The sequence below is a fragment of the Bombina bombina genome, chromosome 4, assembly GCF_027579735.1.
Source record: "Bombina bombina isolate aBomBom1 chromosome 4, aBomBom1.pri, whole genome shotgun sequence".
Classification (NCBI taxonomy): Eukaryota; Metazoa; Chordata; class Amphibia; order Anura; family Bombinatoridae; genus Bombina; species Bombina bombina.
The window spans coordinates 1,083,835,299-1,083,862,809 of record NC_069502.1 but is presented as its reverse complement, the minus strand read 5'-3'; the positions used below and the strand labels follow the sequence as shown (position 1 = coordinate 1,083,862,809).

General features: G+C 39.7%; 1 protein-coding gene across 1 annotated transcript in view; it reads right to left on the bottom strand.

Annotated features, from left to right (window-relative positions):
- The window catches only part of SRBD1 (S1 RNA binding domain 1), an 823,313-nt gene that overhangs the window by 473,649 nt on the left and 322,153 nt on the right, over nt 1-27,511 (bottom strand). Inside the window, exon 15 of the mRNA XM_053712257.1 lies at nt 20,446-20,553. Within this exon, the coding sequence (XP_053568232.1) occupies nt 20,446-20,553 (108 nt within the window). The remainder of the gene's footprint in view (nt 1-20,445; nt 20,554-27,511) is intronic.

The following is a 27,511-nucleotide window of genomic DNA, read 5'->3' as shown; positions in this document are numbered from 1 at the left end:
TTTTTTTGGACTTGACTGTCCCTTTAATTTAGACTACAGACAAAATAATAAACTTATGCTACTGAAAAGGAACTACACACTATAAAACTCAGATGCACGCTGCAAAAATACATCCAAGACAAGACGCAAAGTGATTGAAACACTAGAAAAGACATTGATCAGGTGGCAAAGTGACTTGACCAGGACAAAGATCTGTCATATCCAGAGTTAGACTACATGACAATTAAACCGATAGAAATTTTTGTCTACAAATATTATTTTTATAGTTTTACATCATCATCACAACATGATATAACTTTTTGATCATTACATTAGTCCAATCATGGCGGAAAGCTGAGTTAATATGATTCCAGCAACCTACATTTCTTTAAAATGAAGCAGGTTCATTAGCATTGGCATATAACAGTAATGCTGCAAAGCGTGCACAAGCTGCATATATAGAGGCCCACTCATTAAAGCGTGATAAAGGGATTAACAAACCCTGCTTCATCTCCCATGTAGCCAAAAATAGCAGAAATTGAACAACAAAATATGATATGAAGTCCAGCAAATATAATCAAGTTTTAACTAAACAAATGCAATTCACACATCACATGAAGACAAATGTCCTTAAAATATTTAAAGGAAGTCATCACTTCTCAAGTAATATAGGGCCAAAACTGGCCAGAAAATTGGCATCATAAATATAACAATATGAAACTTTAGCAATGTGGCTTCACTATATTAATGCTAAACTATATTGGGACGTTGCTTGCATGGTCAGTAGAGTGTGACGCTATCTACGAAAAAAACATAAATTATGCTTACCTGATAATTTTCTTTTCTTCAGATGGAAAGAGTCCATAGCTGCATTCATTACTTTTGGGAAATAAGAACCTGGCCACCAGGAGGAGGCAAAGACACCCCAGCCAAAGGCTTAAATACTCCTCCCACTGCCCTCATCACCCAGTCATTCTGCCGAGGTACAAGGAACAGTAGAAGAAACATCAGGGTGAAAAGGTGCCAGAAGAACAAAAATCACAGCCGCCCCCATAAAAACACGGACGGGGAGCTGTGGACTCTTTCCATCTGAAGAAAAGATTATCAGGTAAGCATCATTTATGTTTTTCTTCATAAATAGAAAGAGTCCACAGCTGCAGTCATTACTTTTGGGAAAACAAAACCCAAGCTATAGAGGACACTAAATGCTAAAACAGGAGGGTACAAAAGGCAGCCCATTCTGAAGGCACCAAACCTGGGACCACAACCCAAGAAAAAATACAGCAGCCAGAAAACATTTGAAAAGAAAAAACGGCCCCAAGGACACTGATCTACAGATAGCCCACAAGCCGAAATAGAGCTTGCAAACGGATGCTATTCGGAGAGGAAAACCCAGAACCTCTATATCCATTAAGGATGGGATCCTCTAACAACGCCAGAATGTGCCCTAGCAGAACACGAAGGCGTGTCAGTCTGTAACGAAAAGCACAGCACACCTCAACTGGAGCCTCAAGGCCAGTCGCTCCCCCGGATAACTGAACGGGCCATCCTATGCCTAGGGAATCCAGGTTGACAGAACATGAACACAATTTTAAGCAGACATCTGGAAGCTGTAGATGTGCCAACGCCATAAGAATTTGGATTAGGAAACGTGCCGCAACCTCCGGAGGGAACAAACCACCCTCCAGGGAAGGATAAGCATACTCTGGGTCACCTGCACGTGTAGCAACAGAAAGTGGTAGGGAACTCGCCACTCAAGGGACAGAACCCCCCAGAGGCGGATGGCCCAGCGACCCATTGATTCCTCGGTCGCAAGGAATTGGGCCCACTAGAAAGGCCTTCGGAATATAACTGACTGTCATACGTCATCTGGGCCATTTCGTATTCGTCACAATAAGTAGAATCTGAATCAGAGACCACTTGAATCTCAAAATCAGAGTCCTCCATAACTGGGAATGAATACAAAATGTTTGGAGTAAATTAGACAAAAAAATCTAAACAGCACCTTACACTCCCAATGGCTGGGGCACTCACCACATCCTAGCACCAGACATCAGTGGCCAGAATCTTTCCGTCGCCACACAGTCAAGAATGCGGAACTGGAGAGGAAAAAACGTGACCGCACCCGGTCACAAGGTAGGCCCGTACAGTCCAAAAAAAGCATGCCCGACCATAAAGGCCGCATCACTACCAAGGCCGTTATGTTCCACAAGGCTTCAAGCCAAAGTAACACTACACATAAGCAGGTCGAATTACATAACAAACATGATTACAAACTCCCTTAGGAGATATTAACCCTTGATTCCAAGATACAAAAGAAGCCTCACTGAGACCCTGATTTAGTTAGTCCCACAAGGTGGTAGCCTCTCTGGAAAAACATAAATAATACAATACATTCATGAGAAAGTAAAATGAAATGATCTTACCAAAATCTTTGCCCTGGAACAGGAACACAGCCCTTCAAGAGTGACAGATAGTAGTGTCGCCTCTGCCATGGACTTGAGAGAAGTAAGCAGGCAGCGAAACTCGTCAACGCCAATTGCTTGTGGAGCTGTTAATATGAGTCGGGATGGTTTTGCAGAAAGACTCTCCCCTGCATCTCTGGACTCTAACTTTCATTCATGCTCTCACTGAGAGGCTGATAGGACTACTTAAAACTCCAGTCCCATGCCGAAGAGTACTACCCTCCATAAGAGACTATCCAAAACTTCTGACACTTCTCTGCCAACCTCCTGGGACGAAAGGCAAAGAATGACTGGGGGATGAGGGAAGTGGGAGGAGTATTTAAGCCTTTGGCTGGGGTGTCTTTGCCTCCTCCTGGTGGCCAGGTTATAATTTCCCAAAAGTAATGAATGCAGCTGTGGACTCTTTACATTTATGAAGAAAAGTAACTTGCTGCATCAATATAGTGTGAATTGTTTCATTGATGGAGGAAGCTAAGTTTCTCATCCACACTGATGGAAAAAGTAACCTTATTTAAAGGGCCATAATACCCAAATGTTTAAACACTTGAAAGTGATGCAGCATAGCTGTAATAAGCTGATTAGAAAATATCACCTGAACATCTCTATGTAAAAAAGAAAGATATTTTACCTCAGTAGCCACCTCCCATTGTAAAGGATTTCTAAGCAGCATTTTAGTGCGTCTGTCCTGGTACATCTGAAGGGATGAGCATCGTGCACTCTCATATTATTTCACCAATCAGGTAAAGGAAGCTTACTATGAAATCTCATGAGAGTTAAGTCAAATCTCATGAGATCACAGTAAGAGTTCATGACCTCAGCACTGCTGATGCTGATTGGCTGCTGTTCATTTCTTAATTTTTTTAATTTTTTTTACCTGCAGCTGGGAGCAGCTGAGTATAGCTTTTTACACAGAACTTACTCTGCTGAGCTGAGGAAATTGTGAGGTAAAATATCTTCCTTTTTTACATAGAGATGCTCAGGTGATATTTTCCTGTCAGCTTTTTACAGTTATAATGCATTAGTGTCAAGTGATTTAGCATATGAGTATTATGTCCCTTTAATTAAAACAACAATTCTGTGAGATCAAACAAAATGATTTTTACAATATTAGATTTTTTTTTTTTCAACTGTTATTTCCGATCTTTGACGAAGACCCGTTATGATAAAAAAAATAATAACAAAACTGATGCTACCAGTAATTTCCTGTCAGAATCACTTACTGTTTATAAACAGAGATACTCACTCAGTTATGAAAACAAATATTATGGATTTAAATGCTGCTGTGTTGATTTTTTTTGCAACGTGAAGCTATAAATAGATAAAAGTTCTATAAAATGATGTGGGAGCATCATCTCCCCAGAGCAGCACATACGCACTTCTGCTAATCAATGCAGCCTCTCTTAGTCACTAAAAATGAAAAACTTACATTGAAAAGAAAACATGGTCATAGAAATGTGATGGAAAACCGCCACTTTAACACACCTGATGTGGAACATGGTATAAAACACTGTGGGCCAAGAAGTAGAATGCAAAAATGCAAGTGATATGGAGTGTTAACATCTCTGAGGCGCAATCCATACCCTCTTGCATTTTTGTCCATAGTTAGAACACATATTGTGTGTACGATAGCAGATACGCTTTTTCTCTCATATAATACGCATCTATGATGGCACACCCTAAAATTCATTGAAAGCATTATGTATCAAGTACGCTAAAAATGCTTTAGTCATACATTTAACTTTATGATGGTGTAATTACTGTTTGAGAGAGGCAAAATAATGTAGCACACATTATCAATTGGTAATCTAGTCCTTTAACTTTAGTTCCAGTTTCTTATAAAAAAGAAATATTAAGTAAATTGTTTTTCCTTAGATCAAAAAAACTTAGCTACCAAGAAGATATACAAGATTTTTAGGGTTGCAACGATTATTTTCATAGACTAATCGGATAAAAAAAAAAAGAATCAATAATTGTTTTCTACATTTTAAATAAAATCCACATACTGAGTGTTACACATATAAACTTCAGACTAAAACTTTACATTAACACAACTGTTTGTCCACATTTTTATAATTAAACAAAACCAAACCACAACCTGTTTGAAAAGAAGTAGAACTAGAAAAAGGTAGAATATAACTGTTTATGATATTCTGTTATTCACTCTTTCAGAAACTTTGCATTGAAATGTAAACATGTCAACATGACACATACTCCTGGCTGAGGCTGGCTCTCTTTTTGCAAGCTATATTGTCTGCCACAGAGAAGAGACGCTCAGATGGTGTTGGGGTGCTTGAGATGCATAAGTAGGGTTTTGGCAATTTCGCCAAAGTGTTATATTTATCTTTGTTAGCCCTTTACCAATGCAAAGTGTTTTCCACCTTGGCAAGGGGCCTCTCAATAAAGTAAGCCTGGACTTCATTCTAACAAAAATATCTTGAATATCTATATGCAATGGTAAATAACCAGCTATAAGGTTAGGGAAAAATATCTAGTTCGCTTTAAAAATATCAGATATATAGTTATAGAGGTTGAATCTGGTACATATCAGGATTTATTAAAAATATAAAAAAAAAACAATAAAAAAAAAGTCAAAAGCACTATGGTCTTTATATCAATAACAGGACAAAGCCATACTCATGTATCCATACAGTACATATAATCAGCAATAGCATGCAATCAGCTAATAATTGTGCAAACAGATAATAGTGCGCATCAATTCAATTAACTCCCATAAATCTAGGACCTAGGTGTAAATAACAAGCTCGGCACTATATCATGCAAAGCATAGTCCCAAATGACCTGATTTAATATAAACAATACAAATGATGACTCCTATTATTTCTGGGTTGCACATAAGCCAGGAGTAGTTGCAAACTTATACTGTCCTGAAAAAGTGAAAAGTAAACGTCTTTAGACGTCCTTTAGGCTAAGGGCATAACCATAAAACACCATGTGCAGGAGCTCATTAGAGTGAAACAGCTGGTGTCATGTACAGACCAACTAATTGCAAACCAACTAATCGATTATGAGATTCGTTGAAAACTATTTTCATAATCGATTATAACAATTAGTTGTTGCAGCTCTAAAGATTTTAAAGGGATCTAACATCCTAATACCTATCACTTCTCTTCTTTCAAGCACACACGGTACATTTCTCCCAAGAGAATATCTGTCTTGGTTAACATATGAAGAGTATTTGGCATCACCTTGTAAGAAAAATAATCAAGGATTCTTAGTTGACCAGCCAATAAATGCAGGTCTGTAACAAAACTCTTGGACCAAGTGTGACAATCTTTTGACTTGATTTTATATATAAACTTTAAATCAAAAAATAAAAACACAAAAGGAAAAGCCACAGCAAAAAAAATGCCTTAGAGGTTAATGGACACGAGTACATTAAATCAAACTGGGTATAAAATAATTGTATAGAATTAGAATAACATCAAAGAAAACCTGCAATTTAATCTATCAATATATGAATTAGATGTCTACAGATAATCACAAAATCATTATTTTCTATTTATATACAGCTTGCTGCTGCCAGTGCTGTAAAAAGTGTACTACTACTATAGTCACTTTAGTAAATAACTGTGCTCTTTACAATAACTCATGAACTAATGTAAACCCATGTCCTCATATGGTCATCAAAATAAGAGAGTAGCTTAAAGGGATACTAAACCCAATTTTTTTTTGTTTCTTAAATCAGATAGAGCATGCAATATTAAGCAACTTTCTAATTTACTCCTATTACCAATTTTTCTTCATTCTTACGACCCAGCCCATTTTGGTTCAACACCTGGGTAGCGTTTGCTGATTGGTGGCTAAATGTAGCCACCAATCAGCAAGCGCTACCCAGGTGCTGGACCAAAAATGGTATGGCTTTTTCAGATAAAGATACCAAGAGAAGAAAGAAAAATTGATAATAGTAGTAAATTAGAAAGTTGCTTAAAATTGCTTGTTCTATCTGAATCATGAAAGAAAAAAATTGGGTTCAGTATCCCTTTAAAATGTATAATATGATAATCAATAAATATTAACACATTTTTAAAATGATTAACTCAAACTTACACATCTGTAGAAATCACTAATGTTTAGTAACAGCATAGACAGTCATATACATTATATTTTGTAGAGCTATCTTTCTTAGAGACAGACTCAAACACTTTCATAATCTACCCTTTGGGGTTTCAGAAGATTTGTGAAAAAATGCTTTTAATAGAAACAGTAGCATTTTACTTTTTATATTTATAACTTATGCATCAGAATAACCAATCGTGTGTTTTACATACACAGCTGCTGACGCTCTTAGCTCAAACCTGAATCATCACCTTCTGTACTTAAAAACAGAATTTATGCTTACCTGATAAATTACTTTCTCTTGTGGTGTATCCAGTCCACGGATTCATCCTTTACTTGTGGGATATTCTCCTTCCTAACCGGAAGTGGCAAAGAGAGCACACCACAGAGCTGTCCATATAGCTCCCCCTCTAGCTCCACCCCCCAGTCATTCGACCGGAGGTTAGGAAGAAAAAGGAGAAACCATAGGGTGCAGTGGTGACTGTAATTTAAACAAAAAATCTACCTGACTTAATAGCCAGGGCGGGCCGTGGACTGGATACACCACAAGAGAAAGTAATTTATCAGGTAAGCATAAATTCTGTTTTCTCTTGTAAGGTGTATCCAGTCCACGGATTCATCCTTTACTTGTGGGATACCAATACCAAAGCTTTAGGACACGGATGAAGGGAGGGAACAAGACAGGTACCTTAAACGGAAGGCACCACTGCTTGTAAAACCTTTCTCCCAAAAATAGCCTCCAAGGAGAAGCAAAAGTATTGAATTTGGAAAATTTGGAAAAAGTATGCAGCGAAGACCAAGTCGCTGCCTTACAAATCTGTTCAACAGAAGCCTCATGTTTAAAAGCCCATGTGGAAGCCACTGCTCTGGTAGAATGAGCAGTAATTGTTTCAGGAGGCTGCTGTCCAGCAGTCTCATAGGCCAAACGGATGATGCTTTTGAGCCAAAAGGAAAGAGAGGTAGCAGTCGCTTTCTGACCCCTCCTCTTACCAGAATAGATAACAAACAGAGAAGATGTTTGTCTGAAATCCTTAGTTGCCTGTAAATAGAACTTTAAGGCACGAACCACATCAAGATTGTGTAACAGACGTTCCTTCTTCGAAGAAGGATTCGGACACAGAGAAGGAACAACAATTTATTGGTTAATATTCCTATTAGACACAACCTTAGGAAGAAAACCAGGTTTGGTACGCAAAAAAACTACCTTATCTGCATGGAAAATCAGATAAGGTGAATCACACTGTAGGGCAGATAACTCTGAAACTCTGCGAGCAGAAGAGATAGCTACCAAAAACAAAACTTTCCAAGATAAAAGCTTAATATCTATGGAATGTAAGGGTTCAAACGGAACCCCCTGAAGAACTGAAAGGACTAAATTTAGACTCCAAGGCGGAGCCACAGGTCTATAAACAGGCTTGATTCTGACTAAAGCATTGAGTAAGCGCTTGAACGTCTGGTACTTCTGCCAGACGTTTGTGTAAAAGGATAGACAAAGCAGATATCTGTCCTTTTAAAGAACTAGCTGACAATCCTTTCTCTAATCCTTCTTGGAGAAAGGACAATATCCAAGGAATCCTAATCTTACTCCATGAGTAACCCTTGGATTCACACCAACAAAGATATTTTCGCCATATCTTATGGTAGATTTTCCTGGTGACAGGCTTTCTAGACTGAATCAGAGTATCTATAACCGACTCAGAGAAACCACGCTTTGATAGAATTAAGCGTTCAATCTCCAAGCAGTCAGACGCAGAGAAATTAGATTTGGATGCTTGAAAGGACCTTGTATTAGAAGGTCCTGCCTCATTGGCAAAGTCCAAGGTGGGACAGATGACATGTCCACCAGGTCTGCATACCAAGTCCTGCGTGGCCACGCAGGCGCTATCAGAATCACCGAAGCCTTCTCCTGCTTGATTCTGGCGACCAGACGAGGGAGGAGAGGAAACGGTGGGAAAACATAGGCCAGATTAAAGGACCAAGGCGCTGCTAGAGCATCTATTAGCACCGCCTGGGGATCCCGGGACCTGGACTCATAGAGAGGAAGTTTGGAGTTCTGACGGGACGCCATCAGATCCAACTCCGGAGTGCCCCATCGCTGGGTCAGTTGGGCAAACACCTCCGGGTGGAGTTCCCACTCCCCCGGGTGAAAAGTCTGACGACTTAGAAAATCCGCCTCCCAGTTGTCAACTCCTGGGATGTGAATTGCTGAGAGGTGGCAAGAGTGGTCCTCCGCCCACCTGATTATTTTGGTTACTTCCATCATTGCTAGGGAACTCCTCGTCCCCCTTTGATGGTTGATGTAAGCTACAGTCGTGATGTTGTCCGACTGAAATCTGATGAATTTGGCCGCAGCTAGCTGAGGCCATGCCTGAAGAGCGTTGAATATCGCCCTCAGTTCCAGAATGTTTATCGGGAGGAGAGCTTCTTCCCGAGACCATAAGCCCTGAGCTTTCAGGGAGTCCCAGACTGCACCCCAGCCCAACAGGCTGGCGTCGGTCGTTACGATGATCTACTCTGGTCTGCGGAAACACATTTCCTGCGACAGGTGATCCTGAGACAACCACCAGAGAAGAGAATCTCTGGTCTCCTGGTCCAACTGTATTTGAGGAGACAAATCTGCATAATCCCCATTCCACTGTTTGAGCATGCATAGTTGCAGTGGCCTGAGGTGTATTCGAGCAAAAGGGACTATGTCCGTTGCCGCTACCATTAGTCCGATTGTCTCCATGCACTAAGCAACAGATGGCCGAGGAATGGAGTGAAGGACTCGGCAAGTAGTTAAGAGTTTTGACTTTCTGACCTCCGTCAGAAATATTTCATTTCTACCGAGTCTATCAAAGTTCCTAGAAAGGGAACTCTTGTGAGGGGGGAGAGAGAACTCTTTTTGATGTTCACCTTCCACCCGTGAGACCTCAGAAAAGCTAACACAATTTCCGTGTGAGACTTGGTTCTTTGGAAAGTCGGCGCCTGAATTAAGATGTCGTCTAGATAAGGCGCCACTGCTATGCCCCGCGGTCTTAGAACCGCCAGGAGGGACCCTAGCACTTTTGTAAAAATTCTGGGAGCAGTGGCCAACCCGAAGGGAAGAGCCACAAACTGATAATGCTTGTCCAGAAAAGCGAACCTGAGAAACTGGTGATGATCTTTGTGGATAGGAATGTGCAGATACGCATCCTTTAGATCCACGGAAGTCATATATTGACCTTCCTGGATCATTTTTAAGATTGTCCGAATGGTCTCCATCTTGAATGATGGGACTCTGAGGAATCTGTTTAGAATTTTGAGATCCAGGATTGGTCTGAAAGTTCCTTCTTTTTTGGGAACCACAAACAGATTTGAGTAAAAACCCAGTCCTTGTTCTGCAATTGGAACTGGGTGGATCACTCCCATTTTATGTAGATCTTCTACACAGCATAAAAACGCCTCTTTCTTTGTCTGATCTGTAGACAGACGAGAAATGTGGAACCTTCCCCTTGGAGGAGAGTCCTTGACATGACACAGCCTGAAGATCTAGTCAAACTAACTGCGCATCTGAGGCGCAAAATTAGGCCCCTCCCACCCTACTCCGGTGCTGGGAGGCCTAAAGAAAACTCCCAAGAATTATAATATTAGCCATGTGGGTAACAACCCCTGAAAGAAACAACAAAGGGACCTTCAAAGTGTCTCAAAAAACGATATTTATTAGTAAAAATCGTTTGCCATAAAAAAGTGTCAACTTGCCATAAAATAGTGTCAACAAGCATAAATTAGCCCTGTTATATAAGCTTGTAATTCCATACTTAGTCTCTGAATAAAGCTTACCCTTCCCTCATGGGGATCTTGTCAGTCTCTTCTAGCATTATCACAGTCTTGTCTAGAATAAATGACTGAACATACCTTATTGCAGTCTAATCTGCAAACCGTTCCCCCCAACTGAAGTTTTCTGGTACTCCTCAGTCCTGTGTGGGAACAGCAGTGGATTTTAGTTACAACATGCTAAAATCATCATCCTCTCTGCAGAAATCTTCATCTCTTTCCTGCTAGAGAGTAAATAGTACAAACCGGTACCATTTAAAATAACAAACTTTTGCTTGTAGAAAATAAAACTACAATTCTAACACCACATTCACTTTACCCTCCCGAGAGGGACTCTATTGCTTAGAGCTGGCAAAGAGAATGACTGGGGGGTGGAGCTAGAGGGGGAGCTATATGGACAGCTCTGCTGTGTGCTCTCTTTGCCACTTCCTGTTAGGAAGGAGAATATCCCACAAGTAAAGGATGAATCCGTGGACTGGATACACCTTACAAGAGAAAGACACTTTGGATACTGTGATTGAAGGTTAGGACGCCTTCTAAAGATTTGGTAAAGATTTGGTAATCCAGAAATAAAAAAATGCCCAAATAGGAAATTCAATCAAAACTTTATCTAAGGAAGTGTACTTTATGAGATTGTCCAGGAATCCAAAGTACTGCTAGGCCAGTACAGCAACAAACACTTCCGGGCATCACTAGTTGAAGTGGAGATCCAAACTTGCGAGGTCACGCTGATAGTATAAAAAGTAACTTTTATTGCTTAAAAGAAAAAAGGCATGAAGAGGTTAACCAATTGGTTGTATGATTTTAATTAGTATGTATGTGTCTCTTTAAATAGAGGTCTCAGCATTAGCTAGCAGTGAACAAGTGTGGTAGATCTACACGAAACATGTCTGCATTTTATGCCTTTTCTGTGACTCCGGAAATGCTGTTGTGAGCCGCAGGCTCTTTGTTTTTAGCTAAGCAATAAAAACATAATTTATGTAAGAACTTACCTGATAAATTCATTTCTTTCATATTAGCAAGAGTCCATGAGCTAGTGACGTATGGGATATACATTCCTACCAGGAGGGGCAAAGTTTCCCAAACCTTAAAATGCCTATAAATACACCCCTCACCACACCCACAATTCAGTTTAACGAATAGCCAAGAAGTGGGGTGATAAGAAAAAAGTGCGAAAGCATATAAAATAAGGAATTGGAATAATTGTGCTTTATACAAAAAAATCATAACCACCACAAAAAAGGGCGGGCCTCATGGACTCTTGCTAATATGAAAGAAATGAATTTATCAGGTAAGTTCTTACATAAATTATGTTTTCTTTCATGTAATTAGCAAGAGTCCATGAGCTAGTGACGTATGGGATAATGACTACCCAAGATGTGGATCTTTCCACACAAGAGTCACTAGAGAGGGAGGGATAAAATAAAGACAGCCAATTCCTGCTGAAAATAATCCACACCCAAAATAAAGTTTAATGAAAAACATAAGCAGAAGATTCAAACTGAAACCACTGCCTGAAGTACTTTTCTACCAAAAACTGCTTCAGAAGAAGAAAACACATCAAAATGGTAGAATTTAGAAAAAGTATGCAAAGAGGACCAAGTTGCTGCTTTGCAAATCTGATCAATCGAAGCTTCATTCCTAAACGCCCAGGAAGTAGAAACTGACCTAGTAGAAAGAACTGTAATCCTTCGAGGCAGAATTTTACCCGACTCGACATAGGCATGATGAAATAAAGATTTCAACCAAGATGCCAAAGAAATGGCAGAAGCTTTCTGGCCTTTTCTAGAACCGGAAAAGATGACAAATAGACTAGAAGTCTTTCGGAAAGACTTAGTAGCTTAAACATAATAATACAAAGCTCTAACAGCATCCAAAGAATGCAATGATTTATCCTTAGAATTCATAGGATTAGGACATAATGAAGGAACCACAATTTCAAAAGAAGTTCGCAGCACCGCCTTATCCTGATGAAAAATCAGAAAAGGAGACTCACAAGAAAGAGCAGATAATTCAGAGACTCTTCTGGCAGAAGAGATGGCCAAAAGAAACAAAACTTTCCAAGAAAGTAATATAACGACCAAAGAATGCATGGGTTCAAAAGGAGGAGCTTGAAAAGCCCCCAGAACCAAATTCAAACTCCAAGGAGGAGAAATTGACTTAATGACAGGTTTTATACGAACCAAAGCTTGTACAAAACAATGAAAGAACAGAAAGAGCAGAGATTTGTCCTTTCAAGGAACTTGCGGACAAACCTTTATCTAAACCATCCTGAAGAAACTGAAAAATTCTCGGTATTCAAAAAGAATGCCAAGAAAAAATGATGAGAAAGACACTAAGAAATATAAGTCTTCCAGACTCTATAATATATCTCTCTAGATACAGATTTACGAGCCTGTCACATAGTATTAATCACAGAGTCAGAGAAACCTTCTTTGACCAAGAATCAAGCGTTCAAACTCCATACCTTAAAATTTAAGGATTTGAGATCCTGATGGAAAAAAGGACCTTGCGACAGAAAGTCTGGTCTTAACGGAAGAGTCCACAGCTGGCAAGAGGCCATCCAGACAAGATCCGCATACCAGCAGGACAAACGAGCATTCCTTTAGAATCTTGGAGAATACTCTTGGAAGAAGAACTAGAGGCGGAAAGATATAGGCAGGATGATACTTCCAAGGAAGTGATAATGTATCCACTGCTTCCGCCCGAGGATCCCGGGATCTGGACAGATACCAGGGAAGTTTTTTGTTTAGATGAGAAGCCATCAGATCTATTTCTGGGAGTTCCCACATTTGAACAATCTGAAGCAATACCTCTGGGTGAAGAGACCATTCGCCCGGATGCAACGTTTGGCGACTGAGATAATCCGCTTCCCAATTGTCTATACCTGGGATATGAACCGCAGAGATTAGACAGGAGCTGGATTCCGCCCAAACCAAAATTCGAGATACTTCTTTCATAGCCAGAGGACTGTGAGTCCCTCCTTGATGATTGATGTATGCCACAGCTGTGACATTGTCTATCTGAAAACAAATGAACAACTCTCTCTTCAGAAGAGGCCAAGACTGAAGAGCTCTGAAAATTGCACGGAGTTCAAAATATTGATCGGTAATCTCACCTCCTGAGATTCCCAAACCCCTTGTGCCGTCAGAGACCCCCACACAGCTCCCCAACCTGTAAGACTTGCATCTGTTGAGATTATAGTCCAGGTCGGAAGAACAAAGAAGCCCCCTGAACTAAACGATGGTGAACTGTCCACCATGTCATAGAGTGTCGTATAATCGGTTTAAAGATATTAATTGAGATATCTTTGTGTAATCCCTGCACCACTGGTTCAGCATACAGAGCTGAAGAGGTCGCATGTGAAAACGAGCAAAGGAGATCGCATCCGATGCGGCAGTCCTAAGACCTAAAATTTCCATGCATAAGGCTACCAAAGGGAATGATTGTGACTGAAGGTTTTGACAAGCTGATATCAATGTTAAATTTCTCTTATCTGACAAGGACAGAGTCATAGACACTGAATCTATCTGGAAACCTAAAAAGGTTACCCTTGTCTGAGGAAACAATGAACTGAATGGTAAATTGATCCTCCAACCATGATCTTGAAGAAACAACACAAGTCGATTCGTATGAGATTCTGCGAAAATGTGAAGACTGAGCAAGTACCAAGATATCGTCCAAATAAGGAAATACCAAAACCCTGTTCTCTGATTACAGACAGAAGGGCACCGAGAACCTTTGAAAAAAATTCTTGGAGCTGACGCTAGGCCAAACGGTAGAGCCACAAAACTGGTAATGCTTGTCTAAAAAGAGAATCTCAGAAACTAAAAGTGATCTGGATGAATCGGAATATGCAGATATACATCCTGTAAATCTATTGTAGACATATAATGCCCTTGCTAAACAAAAGGCAGGATAGTCCTACAGTTACCATCTTGAATGTTGGTATCCTTACATAACGATTCAATATAGATAGATCCGGAACTGGTCTGAAGGAATTGACCTTCTTTGGTACAATGAAGAGATAGAATAAAACCCCAGCCCCTGTTCCAGAACTGGAACTGGCATAATTACTCCAGCCAACTCTAGATCTGAAACACATTTCAGAAATGCTGAGCCTTTGCTGTGTTTACTGGGACACGGGAAAGAAAAAAAAAAATCTCTTTGCAGGAGGCCTTAACTTGAAGCCAATTCTGTACCTTTCTGAAACAATGTTCTGAAACCAGAGATTGTGAACGGAATTGATCCAAATTTCCTTGAAGAAAACAAACTGCCCCATACCAGCTGAGCTGGAATGAGGGCCGCACCTTCATGGGTATTTAGGAGCTGCCTATAGGTTTCTATAAGGCTTGGATATATTCCAAACTGGAAAAGGTTTCCAAACTGATACCGCTCCTGAGGATGAAGGACCAGGCTTTTGTTCCTTGTTGTGAGGAAAGGAACGAAAATGATTATTAGACCTAAATTTACCTTAGATTTTTTATCCTTTGGTAAAAAAGTTCCCTTCCCTCCAGTAACAGTTGAGATAATAGAATCCAACTGAAAATCGAATAATTTATTACCCTGGAAAGAAAGGGAAAGCAAAGTTGACTTAGAAGACATATCAGCATTCCAAGTTTTAAGCCATAAAGCTTTTCTAGCTAAAATAGCTAGAGACATATACCTGACATCAACTCTAATGATATCAAAAGATGGTATCACAAATAAAATTATTAGCATGTTATAGAATAATAATAATGCTATAAAATTATGATCTGTTACTTGTTGCGCTAAAGCTTCTAACCAAAAAGTTGAAGCTGCAGCAACATCCGCTAAAAATATAGCAGGTCTAAGAAGATTACCTGAACATAAGTAAGCTTTTCTTAGAAAGGATTCAATTTTCCTATCTAAAGGATGCTTAAATGAAGTACTATCTGCCATAGGAATAGTAGTACGTTTAGCAGGAGTAGAGACAGCCCCATTAACCTTAGAGATTTTGTCCCAAAACTCTAATCTGTCAGATGGCACAGGATATAATTGCTTAAACGTTTAGAAGGAGTAAAAGAATTACCCAAATTATTCCATTCCCTGGAAATTACTTCAGAAATAGCATCAGGGAGAGAAAACACTTCTGGAATAACTACAGGAGATTTAAAAACCTTATTTAAACGTTTAGATTTAGTATCAAGAGGACCAGAATCCTCTATTTCTAATGCAATTAATACTTCTTTAAGTAAAGAACGAATAAATTCCATCTTGAACAAATACAAAGATTTATCAGCATCAATCTCTGAGACAGAAACCTCTGAACCAGAAGAACCATTATCAGTATCAGAATGATGATGTTCATTTAAAAATTCATCTGCAAAAAAGAGAAGTTTTAAAAGACTTTTATGTATACTAGAAGGAGAAATAACAGACATAGCCTTCTAAATGGATTTAAAAAATAAAATCTCTTATATTATCAGGAACACTCTGAAAATTAGATGTTGACGGAACAGCAACAGGTAATGTAACAGTACTAAAGGAAATTTTATCTGCATTAATAAGTTTTTCATGACATGCAATACAAACAACAGCTGGAGAAACAGATACCAAAAGTTTATAGCAGATACACTTAGCTTGGTAGCTCCAGCACTGGGCAGCGATTTTCCTGAAGTATCTTCTGACTCAGTTGCAACGTGGAACATCTTGCAATATGTAAAAGAAAAAACAACATATAAAGCAAAATTGATCAAATTCCTTAAATGACAGTTTCAGGAATGGGAAAAAAATGCCAGTGAACAAGCTTCTAGCAACCAGAAGCAATAAATAATGAGACTTAAATAATGTGGAGACAAAAAAGACGCCCATATTTTTTAGCGCCAAAAAAGACGCCCACATTATTTGGCGCCTAAATGCTTTTGGCGCCAAAAATGACGCCACATCCAGAACGCCGACACTTTTGACGCAAAAAAACGTCAAAAAATGACGCAACTTCCGGCGACACGTATGACGCAGGAAACAGAAAAACATTTTTGCGCCAAAAAAGTCCGCGCCAAGAATGACGCAATAAAATGAAGCATTTTCAGCCCCCGCGAGCCTAACAGCCCACAGGGAAAAAGTCAAATTTTTTAAGGTAAGAAAAAATGATTGAAACAAATGCATTTATCCCAAGTATGAAACTGACTGTCTGAAAATAAGGAATGTTGAACATCCTGAGTCAAGGCAAATAAATGTTTGAATACATATATTTAGAACTTTATAAAAAAGTGCCTAACCATAGCTTAGAGTGTCACAGAAAATAAGCTTACTTACTTACCCCAGGACACTCATCTACATGTTGTAGAAAGCCAAACCAGTACTGAAACGAAAATCAGCAGAGGTAATGGTATATATATATATATATATAAGAGTATATCGTCGATCTGAAAAGGGAGGTAAGAGATGAATCTCTATGACCGATAACAGAGAACCTATGAAATAGACCCCGTAGAAGGAGATCATTGCATTCAAATAGGCAATACTCTCCTCACATCCCTCTGACATTCACTGCACGCTGAGAGGAAAACCGGGCTCCAACCTGCTGCGGAGCGCATATCAACGTAGAATCTAGCACAAACTTACTTCACCACCTCCATAGGAGGCAAAGTTTGTAAAACTGAATTGTGGGTGTGGTGAGGGGTGTATTTATAGGCATTTTAAGGTTTGGGAAACTTTGCCCCTCCTGGTAGGAATGTATATCCCATACGTCACTAGCTCATGGACTCTTGCTAATTACATGAAAGAAAGTTACTTTTTATACTATCAGCGTGACCTCGCAAGTTTGTATCTCCACTTCAACTAGTGATGCCCGAAGTGTTTGTTGCTGTGCAGGAGTTTTTGCGCTTTGACGTAAGCGCTGTCTGTTTGGGCTCCCAGGACTAAGGGGAAGGGCTTGGAGACCGGTGCTTTCACTGAAGAGACGCTGCCTTCTACACACATCCGAAGAAGCTGGTAAGCGCCACTATATTTTGTTTGCCTAATGTTAGGCAAGACTACTTGGACAGTAAAGTCAAAATTACACTTTCAATGGTTCAGAGAGAGCATGCCATTTTAAATAACTTTACAATTTATTTCCATTAAAGAATTTGCCTCATTCTCCTGGTATCCTTTGTTGAAAAGCACACCTAGGCAGGCTCAGGAGCAACAATGCACTACTGGAAGCTAACTGCTCATTGGTGACTGCACATATATGCCTTTTATCACTAACTCACTTGATGTGTTTAACTAGCTCCCAGGACTGTATTGTTGCTTTTTCAACAAAGAATACCAAGGGAATGAAGCAAATTTGATAATAGAAGTAAATTGGAAAATTGCTTAATCTTATATGCTCTATTTGAATTTAGGGCCAAAACAGCGTACATATACGTCATGTGGTACTTTGCATATTGTACTGCATGACGTGTATATATATATATATATATATATATATATATATACACACGTCGGAGCTGCAGGAAGCTCCAGCAGTCTTGGCAGTAAAGTTACAACAGAGAGCTGGAGTTCCTGAGTTCTAGGCATCTGCCTGCGTATGGAACCAGAGCGTGATCGGTGCTCAGTGTCCATATGAATGAAAATGCCTGACTGCTACAGACTGTGACACTGTGTGTGTCACCGTCTGTAACGATGATCTGCTGGTGCAGGCGGGAGGGAAACTGGGAGGCGAGTGGGTGGTTCAGCAGCAGAATGGGGAGGGAGGAGAAAAGGTGAGGGAGTTGGATGGTCCTACACTGCATTTCAAAAAAATATAGGGAGAGGGAGGGATGGGGAGCTACACTACAGAAAAAATATGGGGTGGGGGTCCATAGACAAAAGATCACCATGGGGGGGGGGGGGGGGGGGCGACCACTACAATACAGAAAATTAAGAAAAATAAATAAGAAAATAAAAAAATAAAAAACAAAACATTATACTGGCAGACAGCTGCCAGTACTAAAGATGGCCACAAGCAGTCGGAGGGGGAGGTTAGAGAGCTATTTGGGGGGGGATCAGGGAGGTGGGATGACTGGCAGACTGTATGCCAGTACTTTAGATGGTGGTGACCAGTGGGGGGTGAGGGAAGGAAGAAAGCTGTTCGGGAGGCATCAAGTAGGGATCAGGGGATGGGAGGGTAATACATCCACAAGCATAAAGATCTATGGCGCTTACCAGCTCCACGGTATCCAAGGCAGCGTCTTGTTCGGCGTGTGCACACCTCAGTAGTAGCCACTTCAGGGGGTGGGGGGGGGGTAATCTAAAATTAACGTTACAAGTTACCTGATTAACCCCTCCACTGCTGGGAATAATAGAAGTGTGGTGCACAGCTGCAGTTAGCTGCATTCTAATTACCAAAAATCAATGGCAAAGCCATATATGTCTGCTTTTACAATCATTTGTGCCATGACTGCACAAGCGGTATGCAAAACATTTCAGGGAGATAACAAAAGTTTGTGAAAAAGTTAATATATATAGTTTTGACAGGTATATAAAAAACAAGGCTCTATTTATGTTTAAATTGAGTGATAGCAAAAATGCTAAAAATTCTCCAGTTTTTTGGGCAAGTTCTTCTCTGAAAGTCCCAGTAGTGAATGGGTTAATCTGGAAATGTCTTCAAGAGCACAGCATTGATGCATATTATAGCTGTATGAAGTTTAACACTTAATAGGAGTATTAGTAGTGACTGCAATATTTTTATACAACTTTACATTTTTCAAGGTATATGCATTTTACTTTTTAATACCAAGAACCACACAAATACTACAAATAGACTATACTTTTAAAAAAAATGTCATGTAGATTTCCGTCATTCTGCAGTTTTATTCCTACATATGTCATGTCCCCTGTGCAGTTTTGCTGTGACTCATCAGAGCACATACAGTTACCCGTACGCTTCTGCTTTGTACGTGGTGTCTGAAATGGTGACATAATTTGGGAAAATAACAGTACAGTGGTAAAATTCATACTAATATACTAATATTTATATATATATATATATATATATATATATATATATTAGAGACTTGAAAAAAAAATTATGTCGAGTTTGTTTTTAGTAAAAATACAAATGTATATCCTTAAAATTTAATTACTGAGTATTCCGAAAAATGGATCCTGAAAGAAAGGGAAACTAGAGGAAGAAAAGAGATACTGAGGCACATAAAAAGTGCACTCTACTTGTGATTAAATAATCTCTAGCATAGGGTAAATAAATACATTTTTAAAAACTCTCACAAGTTCCCTTTTTTATATATGCAAGGTTAAAGCAATAATAATAAAAATAAATTTAAAAAAATACATTCAAGAAAAACAAATTATAAGTCTAAAGAATATTTACCACCCACTAAGCACCACAGTTAAAGGAACAGTCTACTCCAGAATTTGTATTGTTTAAAAAGATAGATAATCCCTTTATTACTGATTCCCCAGTTTTGCATAACCAACACTGTGATATTAATACACTTATTACCTCTGTAACTATCTTGTATCTAAGCATCTGCAAACTGCCCCCTTATTTCAGTTCTTTTGACAGACTTGCATTTTAGACAGTCAGTGCCCTCTCATAAGTAACTCCACGTGAGTAAGCACAATGTTATCTATATGGCACACATAAACTAACACCCTCTAGCTGTGAACAACTGTCAAATGACCTGAGATAAGAGACTGCCTGCAAGGGCTTAGAAATTAGCATATGAGCCTACCTAGGTTTAGCTTTCAACTAAGAATACCATGAGAATAAAGCAAATTTGATGATAAAAGTAAATTGGTGGTTTAAAATTACATGCCCTATCTGAATCATAAAAGTTTAACTTTGACTAGACTGTCCCTTTAACCAATGATTTAAGTCAAGGAAAAATAATCTAATATTAAAAGGACATGAAATCCATAATTAAACCTCCATGGATCAGATAGAACATGCCATTTTGAAAGACTTAGGTTCAGGAGCAGCAATGCACTACTAGCGGGTGATTGGTGGCTGTATAGATTTGCGTCTTCTTATAGGCTTACCAGATTTGCTCAGTTAGTTCCCATTGCTGGTGTTATACACATAGTAAAAGGGACATGAAACCCACATTTTCCTTTAACACTTATGTCCCTTTATATTACATTCTGTTTTCTAAATGAAATAAAGATATAAAAGATTTCTTACCAATATGCAACATCAAGAGGTGCAAAAAATCTTCTTTGAATTAGATCAGCAAAATATCTTTCTGTTTCTCTGCATGCCGTCCCATTTCCAATAGCTATTGTAAAACAGCTTTAACATAAATAAGGAAATCATTATTTTAATGTAATTTTTTTCTGTAGAAAAATGCATTTATAAAGACAGGTGAACAAGTACTGAAAACATAACATAGCTCTCAGGGGCCAATGTTGTTTTAATGTGGTGTCTGAGAAATGGTTTCATCAGCTATAGAAGAAGGCAGAAATGTATTCTACAACAGTCAATGGTCTCGACTATCTAATAAAAATATAATTGATCAATTACCTCTGATTACAACTAAAATAAATTAGGATTGTGTTGCGCTTAAAACGTTAGACTATCTCAAATTATTATAATAGCAACATTTTAATTATGACCTGAAAAACAAGGTAATTAACCTAGTGATAGTAATAACGATGATCACTTCTCAGGGATTTACTGAAGTTAATGTTCAAGAACAGTGATAAATTAAAGGTTCGGCTCATGTAAATATCTGTACTAAATCAGGGGGGGGGGGGGGGTTATTGCTAAGTGAAAGCAGGTACTAAGATTGTCTATTTAATCACTTATATAACATGGTCACATTTAAGAAAGTTATAATTTGTATTACTTGCAACAAGCAGAAAATTAAGAGAGCACTAAAACAATTTTAATCAATGTCAAAGTTATGGTCAAATACTTAATTTAATATCCTAAAACCAACATATAATCAAAGGAAGGGTTTTACAGCATTTAGATATTTGGAGAATAAACTGAGCCCTAAAGGAGGAAGATTGCATTTAAATATTATTGAATACATCAGAATACTTAAAGGGACACTGAACACAACTTTTTTCTTTCATGATTCAGATAGAGCATGCAATTTTAAGCAACTTTCTAATTTACTCCTATTATAAATTTTTCTTCGTTTTCTTAATATCTTTATTTGAAAAAGGTAGCCAACAATCAGCAAGCACTATACAGGTGCTGAACCAAAGATGGGTTGGCTCGTAAGCTTACATTCCTGCTATTTCAAATAAAGTTACCAAGAGAATGAAGAAAATTGATAATAGGAGTAAATTAGAAAGTTGCTTAAAATTGCATAATCTACCTAAATCATGAGAGAAACAAATTGGGTTCAGTGTCCCTATTAAGGGACATGAAACCCCAATTTTTTTCTTTTGTGACTCAGAAAGGAGTATACAATTTTAAAAATATTTCCAATATACTTCTATTATCACATTTTTGAAGAGATATCTAGATAGGTAGCGTGCACAAGTCTGGAGAACTACATGACAGGAAATAGTGCTGCCATCTAGTGCTCTTTGTAATGTATAGCATTGTTGCAAAACAGCTGCCATATAGTACGACAGACACGTGCACACTCCTGAACCTAACTTTCTGTTTTTCAACAAAGTATAACAAGAAAACAAAAAATTAGAAAGTTGATTAAAATTTAAAATTTGGGGTTTCAGGTCCCTTTAAAGCTTTTAGAGCGGAATACACAAAAACATAATTTATGCTTACCTGATAAATTTATTTCTCTTGTGATGTATCGAGTCCACGGATTCATCCTTACTTGTGGGATATTCTCCTCCCCTACAGGAAGTGGCAGAGAGAGCACCCACAGCAGAGCTGCCTATATAGCTCCCCCCCTTAGCTTCACCCCCCAGTCATTCGACCGAAGGCTAGGAAGAAAAAGGAGAAACTATAGGGTGCAGTGGTGACTGAAAGTTTAAAAATAAAAATATATATGCCTGTCTTAATAAACAGGGCGGGCCGTGGACTCGATACATCACAAGAGAAATAAATTTATCAGGTAAGCATAAATTACGTTTTCTCTTGCAAGATGTATCGAGTCCACGGATTCATCCTTACTTGTGGGATACCAATACCAAAGCTTTAGGACACGGATGAAGGGAGGGACAAGACAGGGACCTTAAATGGAAGGCACCACTGCTTGTAGAACCTTTCTCCCAAAAATAGCCTCCGAAGAAGCAAAAGTATCAAATTTGTAAAATTTGGAAAAAGTATGAAGCGAAGACCAAGTCACCGCATTACAAATCTGTTCAAGAGAAACCTCATTTTTAAAAGCCATGTGGAAGCCACAGCTCTAGTAGAATGAGCAGTTATTCTTTCAGGAGGCTGCTGTCCAGCAGTCTCATAGGCCAAACGGATGATGCTTTTCAGCCAAAAGGAAAGAGAGGTAGCCGTAGCCTTCTGACCTCTCTGCTTACCAGAATAAACAACAAACAATGAAGATGTTTGACGGAAATCTTTAGTTGCTTGTAAGTAGAACTTTAAAGCCAGAACCACATCAAGATTGTGCAACAGACGTTCCTTCTTTGAAGGATTAGGACACAGTGAAGGAACAACATCAAATAGCAAGGAAAACAGAATAATACAGAGATTAAACTATAAAGATGATTAAGTCATATTTTCAAAATAACACAAACATTGGCATGATGATAAGAACCAAATATTTCATTAAAACCCTCTAAGGTAATCGCGGAGAATCAGGTAGATTAATAATTATGACAAACCGTCAGATGATAATCTATCCTAATTCCTAATTCACCCGGTGTTATTGTCGACAAATAAGACCAGGTGGTAGGAACTTTTATAAAGAAAACACAAAGCTATAAAACAATTAATTAATTTACCTGATTAAATATGAAAAGGCATTTTACATAAATGTTAAATGTAAATCTTAATGATATTAACAACTAAAGTGACTTTCTTTCATACATCACCAAAGTAAATAAATTACCCCTTTTTCAGACAGGAATCAAACTGTCAAGTCGTAGGTCTGTCCCAATAGGACAAACTCGTCTCAGCAGTTATAATCCAATAATCTTGGACCTCTGTACTTGATTAGCAAATTACCAACTCCATAAATTATGTGACCAGTTCAAAAGCCCAGGAAAATGACCCAGAAACAATTCTAAAACCCAGGGATCGTGAACATCTCTTGCCCAAGCCTGAGCGAAGAGAGAGAGTCTGCCCCCTACTAGATCCGGTCCTGGATCAAGGGCTACCCCTTCATGCTGTCTTAGAGGCAGCTGCAGGCTTATTGGCCTGTTTACCCTTGTTCCAAGCCTAGTTAGGTCTCCAGACTGACTTGGATTGGGCAAAATTCCCCTCTTGCATTGCAGCAGAGGAAGCTGAAGCGGGACCACTCTTGAAATTCCAAAAGGAACGAGAATTATTTTGTTTGGTCCTCATCTTATTTGATCTATCCTGAGGGAGGGCATGACCTTTCCCTCCAGTGATGTCTGAAATAATCTCTTTCAGTTCAGGCCCGAATAGGGTCTTTCCTTTGAAAGGGATGTTATAAAGTTTAGTTTTAGATGACACATCAGCAGACCAGGATTTAAGCCATAACGCCCTGCATGCTAAAATGGCAAAACCTGAATTCTTTGCCGCTAATTTAGCCAGTTGAAAAGCGGCATCTGTAATAAAAGAATTAGCCCATTTAAGGGCCTTAATTCTGTCCAAAATGTCTTCTAATGGAGTCTCCATCTGAAGAGCCTCTTCTAGAGCCTCAAACCAGAAAGCAGCTGCAGTAGTTGCAGGAACAATGCACGCAATAGGTTGAAGAAGAAAACCTTGATGAACAAAAATTTTCTTCAGGAGACCCTCTAATTTTTTATCCATAGGATCTATGAAAGCACAACTGTCTTCAATAGGTATAGTTGTACGCTTAGCCAAAGTAGAAATAGCTCCCTCCACCTTAGGGACCGTCTGCCATGAGTCCCGCATGGTGTCAGATATGGGAAAACAGAATTTATGTTTACCTGATAAATTACTTTCTCCAACGGTGTGTCCGGTCCACGGCGTCATCCTTACTTGTGGGATATTCTCTTCCCCAACAGGAAATGGCAAAGAGCCCAGCAAAGCTGGTCACATGATCCCTCCTAGGCTCCGCCTACCCCAGTCATTCGACCGACGTTAAGGAGGAATATTTGCATAGGAGAAACCATATGATACCGTGGTGACTGTAGTTAAAGAAAATAAATTATCAGACCTGATTAAAAAAAAAAAAAAAAACCAGGGCGGGCCGTGGACCGGACACACCGTTGGAGAAAGTAATTTATCAGGTAAACATAAATTCTGTTTTCTCCAACATAGGTGTGTCCGGTCCACGGCGTCATCCTTACTTGTGGGAACCAATACCAAAGCTTTAGGACACGGATGAAGGGAGGGAGCAAATCAGGTCACCTAAATGGAAGGCACCACGGCTTGCAAAACCTTTCTCCCAAAAATAGCCTCAGAAGAAGCAAAAGTATCAAACTTGTAAAATTTGGTAAAAGTGTGCAGTGAAGACCAAGTCGCTGCCCTACATATCTGATCAACAGAAGCCTCGTTCTTGAAGGCCCATGTGGAAGCCACAGCCCTAGTGGAATGAGCCGTGATTCTTTCGGGAGGCTGCCGTCCGGCAGTCTCGTAAGCCAATCTGATGATGCTTTTAATCCAAAAAGAGAGAGAGGTAGAAGTTGCTTTTTGACCTCTCCTTTTACCGGAATAAACAACAAACAAGGAAGATGTTTGTCTAAAATCCTTTGTAGCATCTAAATAGAATTTTAGAGCGCGAACAACATCCAAATTGTGCAACAAACGTTCCTTCTTTGAAACTGGTTTCGGACACAGAGAAGGTACGATAATCTCCTGGTTAATGTTTTTGTTAGAAACAACTTTTGGAAGAAAACCAGGTTTAGTACGTAAAACCACCTTATCTGCATGGAACACCAGATAAGGAGGAGAACACTGCAGAGCAGATAATTCTGAAACTCTTCTAGCAGAAGAAATTGCAACTAAAAACAAAACTTTCCAAGATAATAACTTAATATCAACGGAATGTAAGGGTTCAAACGGAACCCCCTGAAGAACTGAAAGAACTAAGTTGAGACTCCAAGGAGGAGTCAAAGGTTTGTAAACAGGCTTAATTCTAACCAGAGCCTGAACAAAGGCTTGAACATCTGGCACAGCTGCCAGCTTTTTGTGAAGTAACACAGACAAGGCAGAAATCTGTCCCTTCAGGGAACTAGCAGATAATCCTTTTTCCAATCCTTCTTGAAGGAAGGATAGAATCTTAGGAATCTTAACCTTGTCCCAAGGGAATCCTTTAGATTCACACCAACAGATATATTTTTTCCAAATTTTGTGGTAAATCTTTCTAGTTACAGGCTTTCTGGCCTGAACAAGAGTATCGATAACAGAATCTGAGAACCCTCGCTTCGATAAGATCAAGCGTTCAATCTCCAAGCAGTCAGCTGGAGTGAAACCAGATTCGGATGTTCGAACGGACCCTGAACAAGAAGGTCTCGTCTCAAAGGTAGCTTCCAAGGTGGAGCCGATGACATATTCACCAGATCTGCATACCAAGTCCTGCGTGGCCACGCAGGAGCTATCAAGATCACCGACGCCCTCTCCTGATTGATCCTGGCTACCAGCCTGGGGATGAGAGGAAACGGCGGGAACACATAAGCTAGATTGAAGGTCCAAGGTGCTACTAGTGCATCCACTAGAGCCGCCTTGGGATCCCTGGATCTGGACCCGTAGCAAGGAACTTTGAAGTTCTGACGAGAGGCCATCAGATCCATGTCTGGAATGCCCCACAGCTGAGTGACTTGGGCAAAGATTTCCGGATGGAGTTCCCACTCCCCCGGATGCAATGTCTGACGACTCAGAAAATCCGCTTCCCAATTTTCCACTCCTGGGATGTGGATAGCAGACAGGTGGCAGGAGTGAGACTCCGCCCATAGAATGATTTTGGTCACTTCTACCATCGCTAGGGAACTCCTTGTTCCCCCCTGATGGTTTATGTACGCAACAGTTGTCATGTTGTCTGATTGAAACCGTATGAACTTGGCCCTCGCTAGCTGAGGCCAAGCCTTGAGAGCATTGAATATCGCTCTCAGTTCCAGAATATTTATCGGTAGAAGAGATTCTTCCCGAGACCAAAGACCCTGAGCTTTCAGGGATCCCCAGACCGCGCCCCAGCCCATCAGACTGGCGTCGGTCGTGACGATGACCCACTCCGGTCTGCGGAATGTCATCCCTTGTGACAGGTTGTCCAGGGACAGCCACCAACGGAGTGAGTCTCTGGTCCTCTGATTTACTTGTATCTTCGGAGACAAGTCTGTATAGTCCCCATTCCACTGACTGAGCATGCACAGTTGTAATGGTCTTAGATGAATGCGCGCAAAAGGAACTATGTCCATTGCCGCTACCATCAAACCGATCACTTCCATGCACTGCGCTATGGAAGGAAGAGGAACGGAATGAAGTATCCGACAAGAGTCTAGAAGTTTTGTTTTTCTGGCCTCTGTCAGAAAAATCCTCATTTCTAAGGAGTCTATTATTGTTCCCAAGAAGGGAACCCTTGTTGACGGAGATAGAGAACTGTTTTCCACGTTCACTTTCCATCCGTGAGATCTGAGAAAGGCCAGGACAATGTCCGTGTGAGCCTTTGCTTGAGGAAGGGACGACGCTTGAATCAGAATGTCGTCCAAGTAAGGTACTACAGCAATGCCCCTTGGTCTTAGCACAGCTAGAAGGGACCCTAGTACCTTTGTGAAAATCCTTGGAGCAGTGGCTAATCCGAAAGGAAGCGCCACGAACTGGTAATGCTTGTCCAGGAATGCGAACCTTAGGAACCGATGATGTTCCTTGTGGATAGGAATATGTAGATACGCATCCTTTAAATCCACTGTGGTCATGAATTGACCTTCCTGGATGGAAGGAAGAATAGTTTGAATGGTTTCCATCTTGAACGATGGAACCTTGAGAAACTTGTTTAAGATCTTGAGATCTAAGATTGGTCTGAACGTTCCCTCTTTTTTGGGAACTATGAACAGATTGGAGTAGAACCCCATCCCTTGTTCTCTTAATGGAACAGGATGAATCACTCCCATTTTTAACAGGTCTTCTACACAATGTAAGAATGCCTGTCTTTTTATGTGGTCTGAAGACAACTGAGACCTGTGGAACCTCCCCCTTGGGGGAAGCCCCTTGAATTCCAGAAGATAAC